This window comes from Etheostoma spectabile, chromosome 8 (genome assembly GCF_008692095.1).
Source record: "Etheostoma spectabile isolate EspeVRDwgs_2016 chromosome 8, UIUC_Espe_1.0, whole genome shotgun sequence".
Lineage (NCBI taxonomy): Eukaryota > Metazoa > Chordata > Actinopteri > Perciformes > Percidae > Etheostoma > Etheostoma spectabile.
This window is the reverse complement of record NC_045740.1, coordinates 32,420,310-32,430,193: the sequence shown is the minus strand read 5'-3', so window position 1 is coordinate 32,430,193 and position 9,884 is coordinate 32,420,310. Positions and strand designations below refer to the sequence as shown.

General features: G+C 41.5%; 2 protein-coding genes across 5 annotated transcripts in view; both read left to right on the top strand.

Annotated features, from left to right (window-relative positions):
• Nucleotides 1-2,531, top strand: part of LOC116693427 (MTOR-associated protein MEAK7-like) — a 13,836-nt gene extending 11,305 nt beyond the window's left edge. For both annotated transcript variants that reach the window (XM_032522411.1, XM_032522410.1), the window contains exon 9: nt 226-2,531. In XM_032522411.1, coding sequence (XP_032378302.1) covers nt 226-345 — 120 coding nt within the window. In that variant the 3' untranslated portion in view covers nt 346-2,531. The remainder of the gene's footprint in view (nt 1-225) is intronic.
• A 196-nt stretch (nt 2,532-2,727) lies between these two features.
• Nucleotides 2,728-9,884, top strand: part of LOC116693374 (1-phosphatidylinositol 4,5-bisphosphate phosphodiesterase gamma-2) — a 29,180-nt gene continuing 22,023 nt past the window's right edge. The window contains exons 1-2 of one of the 3 annotated variants that reach the window (XM_032522299.1): nt 2,728-3,441; nt 8,966-9,157. In XM_032522299.1, the coding sequence (XP_032378190.1) occupies nt 8,974-9,157 (184 nt within the window). In that variant the 5' untranslated portion in view covers nt 2,728-3,441; nt 8,966-8,973. The remainder of the gene's footprint in view (nt 3,442-8,965; nt 9,158-9,884) is intronic. The other 2 variants (XR_004332914.1, XM_032522300.1) reach the window with 2 other exon arrangements.

Here is a 9,884-nt window from a genome sequence, read left to right as displayed (position 1 = left end):
CTATGGCTGTTGGCCCCTCCTCATACAGAGCAGACTCCCCAGACCAACGCTCAGTCTCAGATCTACTGAGCTCGGCTTGGTCTGCTGATAGCCAGACTAGTTGGCATGCACATTGGGCATGTAATTAACCGTACCACAAATAGAGAACCTCATTTACATTCCAGCTGTTTCCTTTAGAACATGAAGAATTAAACCCATGGTATTTGTGTATGTTTTGTGTTTCAGGGTGAGGAGGGGAAGGGCAAGAAGAGTATCCTGGATATGGATCCAGAGGTCCAGGCCATGATGGAGATGGCAGGGAAGACTCTACACAGCCAGGGCCTCAGGGAGCCAGAGGAAGACTAGGAGCAGTGAAGAGCAACAAAACCAAAACAGTCTTAACTCATCCAGGCTCTTGTTCCACCTGGTTCTGACACAAGTTGGGATTTTGTCATCTCACATAGCTGGACAATATTTCTTGCACCTGACGTCTCCTGTATACAAATTGGATTTCTCTTTCTCTGCCTTTCAGCCTTCAACACAGAAAATGCAGCTGCTGTTAAATATGGTGCAGGCTAGAGAAGGTGTCATCACAACATAAACCATGCTAACGAGGCCTAAAAAGCCTGGTGTGACCCATTCACACACAACTGAAAGCTACGAGTGTGAAAGCTTCAAGCCAGCTTTCATCATGAGTATGTAAGGGACCAGCGTGCCATGGGTGTGTTCAATCTTATCTCATCCAAGCTGCACTGGTGTTTGACCGAAGCAAGCAAATATACGAGACTTACCACAGACAAATGCATCAGATAAGGAGCAGTGGAAGCAGTTTGTTTCTCCGCAGTTGCCTCAGTCAACCACATTGACAGGCCATCTCTATTGAAACCACGAACTGAAGTATTAGGAAGAGAAAAGTGAGCACAACTAAACAGTTATTTACACCATTTATAGTTATGTATAACAGTACAAGAATACATGGAAATATCCTAAAGGGTCTTGGTTGTAGTGGGGGGGTTGAGATCCTCTCAAGGGAGACATATCATGCTCATTTTCATGATCATACTTGTGTTTTGGGTTTCTACACATGTAAATGCTTTTTAAAAAATTGGGGCTAATGTGAGCTGATGAGATCAGAAAATAATCTCATCAGCTCACATAACACGCAATGGGTTGTCTTATTTCACAGTTTGTGGCTTGGCAGACACTCCAGATATCCAAATGGATGCCCAGCACTGGGAAAGGGGACATTTTCATGGTATGTCCCCTTTAAGGCAATTTTAAGAAAAGCCTACTTGTGAATTGCTGTGTGACTGATTATTTTATTGCTGCAAAATTGACAAACCTTCAGGTTTAGATGACCAATTGTGACATACACGTCATTCTCTATCTACTGTACTAGTTCACCGAACATGTGACTAATGAGATCCTTCATAAGCTGTTTAACTATCGGAGAAGTTTAGGAGTTATTCAGGGAATTTCTCCAGTACAAGACTTGAAATTGACTGTTTATTCAAATACCAGGGATTCTAAATACTTTGTCCCTCCTCAAACTGACAGCTTTGGATAAGCTTCATGAATACAAGAGACACAACTTCTTCAAACTACTCATTTTTACAGAATGGAGGCGCTACTGGATGGTTTATTTATTTAATTTTTTTGTTCAAGGCGTGTTGCTTGCTTCATGTGTTATGACCCAGACATTAGATGAGAAATGAGTTGTAAAGACAAATAGAGGAATGCCTCATATTATCATGGTAATAGACCTGTATCGTCCATGCAGATGTGATTCTGTTGTCTTACTGCAGTAAGCCAATGAGTTTTATCAAATACAACTTAGACTGAGGAACTGCATCCAACTCAATGGGAGTGTGGTACAAATTATTAATAAGTTTAACTAGTTGCTGACCAATTGCACAGCACTGTAAAACATCACAGGCACGGGGAGGCGTTTATGTCCTCGGACCCAGTAATAAAAGTATGTACCTGTAGCACTGTAGTAGGACAAATGACCATTTAGACATTGGAACCGCATCTGTCTGGCTATTTTGGACAATTGTGCAGTTTGAATTATGCGTATTGCCTCCTACAACAATTTCAATGTTATTGTTATTGAATATAGTGTTTAAAGTTGATGTAGGATGTTGTGTGTATGTGTGTGTGTGTGTGTGTGTGTGTGTGTGTTTGTGTGTAGTGAAAACAGTATCCGAGTGTTGCTTGTATTACAGTAAGAGGGGTCTAGAAGGTTCAACTTTCACTTGTGTTTCTCAGTTGAGGGAGCTGTGACCATTTCTGTCTTCATGTGATCACGTCTGACAGACAGGCTGGAAAACGTTGGCATCAACATGTAAATAATCAGATCCCCGATTTGACATCCTGACTACCCGCCCAGAGACTGAAAGGTGACTTTGTGCTGATCCCCGTCCTCTTCTGTTCTGCTATCATGCAAATGACGGAGCCAAGTTACCCATGCAAATCTCCGGTATAATCTTACAGCTACTCACGCGGTAGCACGCTGGACATGGTTCCATAAAGAAGGTTTAGACTTGTCTTTATTTGTGTATGGAAATGATTTTATTATTTTATTCCCTAAAACGTGAATATGTGCTTAGCTCGGTTTCACCTCATATGCTCTTAAACTTATTATTCTAGCCTAGCCACATAAAATACTGTTCATAACAACAGCATTTATCAATTAGTCAAACTTGACTTGTAAAGCACCTTTCATTATTTCATATGGGTATCAATAAGGTCAATAGGGTAGCAGAAATATACTCTAAACGCTTTTTAGCCCAAGGACCCCATAGCTAAAAGAGAGACAGAGCAGGGACACCCTACTACACACACAAACATATATATATATATATATATATATATTTTTTTTTTTGGTTCTCATTTATTTGAATGTATTTCTTTGATTGTTTCAAGTTAATAAAATCATTTTTGCTAGTCTCAGGACCTTCTGGACCACCTTAAGGGACAGTTAGGAGTCCCCTTACCGCACTTTGAGAACCACCTGTCATGTGTTAATGAGTCTCTGTGTCCAAAGCTGCACTCTGCAGTCTGTTTGTCTGTCTCTCTCTCTCTCTGTCAGTCTGTGTGTGAGCAGGTCATCCACTGAAGTATGTGTATGTATGTACTGTATATGTGTTTATGGGAGGATATATATATATATCTATAAAGCTTTAGTTTTGAAGGCCTCCCAGTTTCGTCTGCTGCCTCTCACACTTTGCATAGAGACCGTCCGTGCTTCCGGTCCTTTTTTCGAACTTGCAGGCTCTGACTATAATGCAAGTTAACTTTTACTTCCTTGTACACACAGATAGAGGAACTGACCGTTTTGCGGCTGGCGTTTTGTCAACACTCTACATCCTCTCCAGCTTCATTTCATGACTTTCAAATCATGAGCAGATAGGAAACAAGCGGCAACTTTGCAGAGCTGAAAATATCGAAGTCCCTTGTAAGGTAAGTCTTTTCCTTTCTTCACATGTCTGATGTCTCACGGCTCCGTGCTGAACTGCCCGTGTGGGACCTAAATTAGAAGAGGAGACATCCGCTTTTCACCGGCGGCGGGTCCATGGCTCAGCATGGAGTCGGTCCACCGGCTGTCATGGTCCCTATGTCTTCTCATGGTAACGGCAGAGGTCGAGGGAACTAATGCGCTCTCACTTTTGAATTACTAGAATGTAAACCAGCCAACATAGACCCCCAGTCCAGCTCGAATCATCAGACCATTAAACTCTTTGGATGCTTTACACTTTCTAAAATGGGAGGATTTTTCTTCATTCAGTACTTTTACTTTTAATACTTTATGTACATTTTGCTGAGATTACTTAAATACTTTTACTCTAGTAACATTTTCAATGCAGGACTTTTACTTGTAAGTATTTTTACAGTGTGGTATTAGTACATTTATTCAGTTTGTGGACTGTAACTAAGTAGGCTGCAGATACTCCAGTACTGTAGTTAAAGGGGCGCTATGCAGTTTGGTCCATTTCTTTGCTGTTTTCTCACTTTTTGCTTACAGTTCAATTCAATTTCAATTCAATTACATTTTATTTATAGTATCAATTCATAACAAGAGTTATCTCAAGACACTTTACAGATAGACCACACTCCAGAATTTACAAGGACCCAACAGTTCTAATAGTTTCCTCCAGAGCAGCAACAGGGCCCCAGTGGAGAGGAAAAACTTCCTTTTAGGCAGAAACCTCGGTCAGACCCAGGCTCTTGGTAGGCGGTGTCTGACGGGCCGGTTGGGGTTAGAATGAAGAGTGGCAATAAAAATAGAAAAAATTAGTAGTTTGTAGAAGTTCTTTGTAGTAGTTCATGGCATAGCAGGACGCTGTGCAGCATTACAAGGCACAGCAGGACGTAGCAGGACGTAGCAGGACGTAGCAGGACGTAGCTGGGCACCGCAGAGTGTAGCAGATGAACCTGGCACCGCAGAACGTGTAGCGGGACCATGGCGACAGCTGCTACCCTGATTTTGGAGCCTCTCTGATCCAAGGGAACATGCTGGTGAAAAAAGAACATAAGGACTCCGGGGAATGACTCCCCAGAGCTAGGTTAGTAACAGGCATTTCTGGGACATGGATGCACATAAATGAAAAGATAGGAAGATAGAGGAGAGAGGAGATCAGTGTATCAAAAGAAGTCCCCAGCTGTCTAAAACTATTACAACAAAACCAAGAGAGACAGGGTAAAGAGAGGAGCCTGGTCAGGCTAGAACTCTCCCCAACCGGATCGGGCTGTATGCCAAGTCTCCCTTTAGTTTTATTATATTCTTGATTATATGATAGATAAATCTGACAACTATGACGAGAAGCAGGTGGGCCGGGTTAGGCAACGCTGCGACTCCTCACTCCCTCACAATATTCAATTTTATGCCCTAACTATAACCGGATCGGGCTGTATGCCAAGTCTCCACAGGTGTCTCTATAGAGCCCCCCCCCCCCCCCCCCCCCCTACAGGTTTATGGAGCCCCCCCACAGGTGTCTCTATAGAGAGTCCCCCCTACAGGTTTTTATATAGAGCCCCCCCTACAGGTTTTCTATGGAGCCCCCACCCCCCCCACAGGTGTCTCTATAGAGCACCCCCCCCCCCCACATGTTTCTCTATAGAGCCCCTCCACTACATTCATCTGACAGTTTTAGTTACTAGTTACTTTAGTTACTAGTTACTTTAGTTACTCCACTCCAGTCATCTGACAGCTTTAGTTACTAGTTACTTTAGTTGCTAGTTACTTTAGTTACTAGTTCATCCCTTACCTCTGATGATACTTCCAGACCTTTACTTGTATATCGGAGTACTTCAGCTCTGGTGTGTGGCGCTGGTTCTCTGCTTGGAAGCTTAAAAAAACAGTTAAGAAAACAAATGGAGATACAGGAGAAATGGCATGACTTCTACCATGAATGAATGTATATACATCTATGTATAAAACGTTTTTATTATTTTTTATGTTCCTTACCTAGTTCCCCTTGAACCTTAAAGGGCTTGGTATTGCTTTATTTTTGGATTCCTTTATTTGAAACCCCTTTAGCTGCTCCCCTTCTACATACAACAGTCATAACAGATACAGGATGAATAACTGGGAACACATATTCCATGCACAACCATTTTACTCAGTTTTTAATAAAGCTTCTCAGTGATATACTGCACATACAGATGTCAATTTATTAGGTCCACCTTGGTAAAATGCTAATACTAATAATACAAATACGAATAAATCAATAATTCCTTCATGACGGTTATAATAATATAATATTTAAAGAAATGCTGGGCTTGGTTATAGAATTATGAGATGTTTTTCTATCTGTATTGATAGCAAATGATTGTATAAAATATTACATGTGTTTGACATGTCTCTTCTTTTGATCCATATACAGAAATGTTGATTAATGTGTGTTGTCCTTATAAACGCATCAAATCTAATGAAGTGGAGCTGTTTAAAATGCTCCTCCCCCAGAGTAAGCACTCAAACTGCCTTTTTTCTGATAATGTGCTATTTCATCGTCTGAATGTCTGCATGCAGTAGTTTGTAGACAGAGTTTCTAAATGTTGTCTGGACAAGCAGCGACTGTCTTTACATACACTAAATATTGCGTTTTTGCCCATATTCCAATAAGCTGTTTACATGGCTAATGAAGAGGAATAAGAGCGTTCCCCCCATCTTGGCCCAAGTTCGAATCCGACCTGCAGCCCTTTGTTGGGTGTCACCCCCCCATCTCTCTCCCCCTTTCCTGTCTCTCCACTGTCCCTAATGAGGGGAAAAGCCCCTAAAACTAATCTTTAAAAGAAAAGGAATATTCCACAGATATTCCCGTTTACATGCAGTGTGTGTTTGACGGGTCGATGCACTGACGTGTTGTTTATCACGTCAAAATAATAAAAAGTGGAATGTCATCGGGGGAAATCTTTCTGCATGTATACCCATGTACACCCAACGGCTTTTAAAGCGATTCCACTGTCCTATATCGGAAGGAACTCCTGAGAGTCTTGTAGAGTCCAGTCGTTTCAGTCGTTCGCTGGAAGGTGCTCATAAAACTCTTATTCCTGGCTTAATGTTCCGACAAAATCAAACGTGTTTGATATTAACGTAAGTTTTAAGTCTCGGTAGTGAGGTTACGCTATAGGTTAGAGCTGCTCATCTTATTGGCTGAATTTGACAGCCATGGGTGGAGCCCCTCATGAGTCCCAGGTTTACTGGTTGATTTGTTCTAGAGCTAACACATTTATGCCAACCAGGTTGCTGTGGGTTGGAACCAAATTATTTACCTCATAGCCTGTCCCACATACCTGAATGTGAACTCATTTAAGATGAAATGAGCTTGTACCATCCGCCGGTTGTACGGTGTTTGGTGGGACCGGAGGAACACAGTATGACCTCTGCTTTAACTTTCTCACAGGTGAACATTAGAACTACAAAGAGTTTTTGGCCATTAGAAGCCATAACAAACTGACAGACACAACAGCCTTATACTTTTGTTATGGCTATTCAATAACCTGTTGCTTCAAAATAAACAGGTTACAGCTGTTTTGATTTGTAAATATTAATAACGCATATGAATATTGTGTTAAATACAAAGCTTACTTGCAACTCTAATCTATATAAATAGGTGGGGTTGCAGTCAGCGCTGTGGTAGAACTAACTTTTGGTTGAGCCTAAAAAATCTAAAAAGGTCCTTGCTGGACCAATGTGTGGTCCCAGCTGTCCCAGCTGTCCCTCTGTCCTCGGGCTGATTTCACCACGGACAAGTGGTTTGCCTCTTGTCACATTTCTTATTTTGTCTGATGCATTTAATGCCCATGGACCCATTTAAGTGCAATTTCAAAAATGCAAATTAAATTCCCATGAAGTGTGATCTTATTAACCTTAACCAGAAAGTTGCTAAGTGCGTGGACATATGCATTCCTTCACTGTGTATATGTTGAAATTGAGCACAGTGCATCATCACATCCTCATTTCATATAAACACTGGTTTTCCTGACGTGGGCGTTTGCATGCGTGACGTGAACATATATGGCTATATTTGGGTTATGTATTGCTGCAGCATGAGTATGAGGAAATGAGTGTGTGTGTGATCCCAAAGGGGACGTGCCCTCCACAGGGTTTAGGTGTGAGCAGGTACAACAGAGGAATAGTTCTGTCAGTTAATCATTAATTGAAACACTTTTTAGTTTTAACATTTAAGGTTTTACATTATTTTTAATATATTATATTATGTTACATTGTAATATATCTTAGTGTAGATGAAGGCACACAATGAATATTTAGAATATTTAGGCTAGAAAGATCCTAGAAAAACAGTTCACAGTACATTTTTATTGATATTTCCTAACATAGTGTAGTTACCAGTTTTGTTTTGAGATCTCTATTCATTTGCAAGTTAAATATTGTGACGTATCATTTTCACCTTTGATGCTGTACCTCATCTCCACTAGTACGTCCTGCACCCACACTATTTTTCTTTTACACTAAACTCCTGGTCTGTTTAGAACGCACGGGCTCATGGGAAGCCAAACTGTCATCCACTCACTGGATGACACATTTGCTGGTAAGATGGCGGGACTGCAACAGTAGAGTTGTGCTTTTTAATAACCAATGTTCTGTCCAGTCTAATGATGTTGTCTATGGGACCATCACCACCAATACTCATCTAACTTCCTCAACGCCATAAAGAAATAAACTAATACAGTGTACTGGATATTGGATTATGGGGAAGCAAGTCTGATAATAACAAAATGAAGTGAGGCAGAACGAGAGCATGATCACTATAAGATATGTTTCGGAGCTCTTAACATTTGCATGTGATATTAATACTGCTGTTGTATTGTACGTGAGGAAACGTGGATGGCAGATCTGAGGATCCAGAGCTGGAGAAGACACACAGAAACACGGGGGAAGTCCAACGTTTAACCCTGATGATGCCTAAGGCTTTGTTCACACTTTTACAAGAAAAAGTTGACTAGGGCGCTTCTGTAGTAAAAAACAAACCGGCAGCGTTTTGGTTCCAGAAAGCAGCCGAGAGTGTCTTCTGTTGCTACTGCCCCAGCATTGTAGAGGGCGATGTGGACCGGTGCTAACGTTAAAACTTAAAACCAAGCAAGGTCCCTGGCTGCGACTCCATTTTCTTCTTATGAAAACAACAGGTCTGGCTACTCTGCCTGTCATTGGTCGGCTGTCAAAAAGACCCTTGATGTAGGGTGTTTTTTTGGAAAATTTCCCATGAGCAAGCATTTGGTGCCACAGTGGCGAGGAAAAACTTCCATTTTACAGGCCGAAACCTGGGACAGACCCAGGCTGTCTGTGGCTGACTAGGAATAATATAATAATAATAGCAGGGCATAGCGGGGCTAGCAGGGTGCTGCAGGGTGGTGCAGGGGGGTGCAGGGTGGTGCAGTGTGGTGCAGGGCGTAGTAAAGTACACAGAGTGCAGTTGTTAGTTGCCTGTGAATGAAAGTCTTTGTGTCTCCTGTCCTGTCTCAGCTGCAGAGATGGCTTCCAAGGAGCAACTGGGCGAGATGACGGAGTACAAGAAGATCCTGATCAAACGGGATTTGGAGATGGGCGTGGTCATGACGGTGTTTCGCCAGAAGACAGAGCGGCTCACTGTCCAGGTCATCATGGAGACCCGGCAGGTGGCGTGGACACGCACTGCAGACAAAACCGATGGTGTCTGTGAGTATATTAATTAGGGCTGGGACGATATGCTTATTGGCTTATTGGTCCGATTCGATTCCTTCATGATACATGGGTACCGATTTGGTTTGTATTGTAACAGTATATATATATATATATATATGTTTCTACGTCCATGGCAACGATGTGTTATATTTAGCAACGGTCTGTCATCAAGAAATAGCAGACCGCAGAATGCCTAAGAATTCCACCAAGCCATGTAATAAGGAACTATAGCTATACTTTTAAAAATAATAATCGCAAATCAAATCGTAATTGCAATATCTGGCAGAAAAATGGCTATTCGATTTTTTTCCCCCCAAATTGTTCAGCCTTGCTTTATTACATTGAATTCCATCATGACAACAGTCACAGTATAGCATGGATGAATTCTCCTGCATTGCAGATGTCGGAGTGGGAAATGACCATGTCCTGATGAAAGCTAGCTGGATGTGTGAAACTGAAAAACAACCATGTCACATCTATTTTGTCACTTGTGTTTTTTTCTGATTCAGGCTACAGATGGAATGATGATTTACTGAACTAATGAAGTTTCTGCCAGTGTGCAGTGTGTTTAAAACAAAATACATGGTGTTCAATGGAAAAAAAAAACATTTCAAAATTATACATTTGAAAAGCTCTAATTGCAATACCGTGAAACCATGGGCTTAAATTTCCTCTAACAGATGGAGGGGGGCAATAAATATAACATTTCTTAACACACACG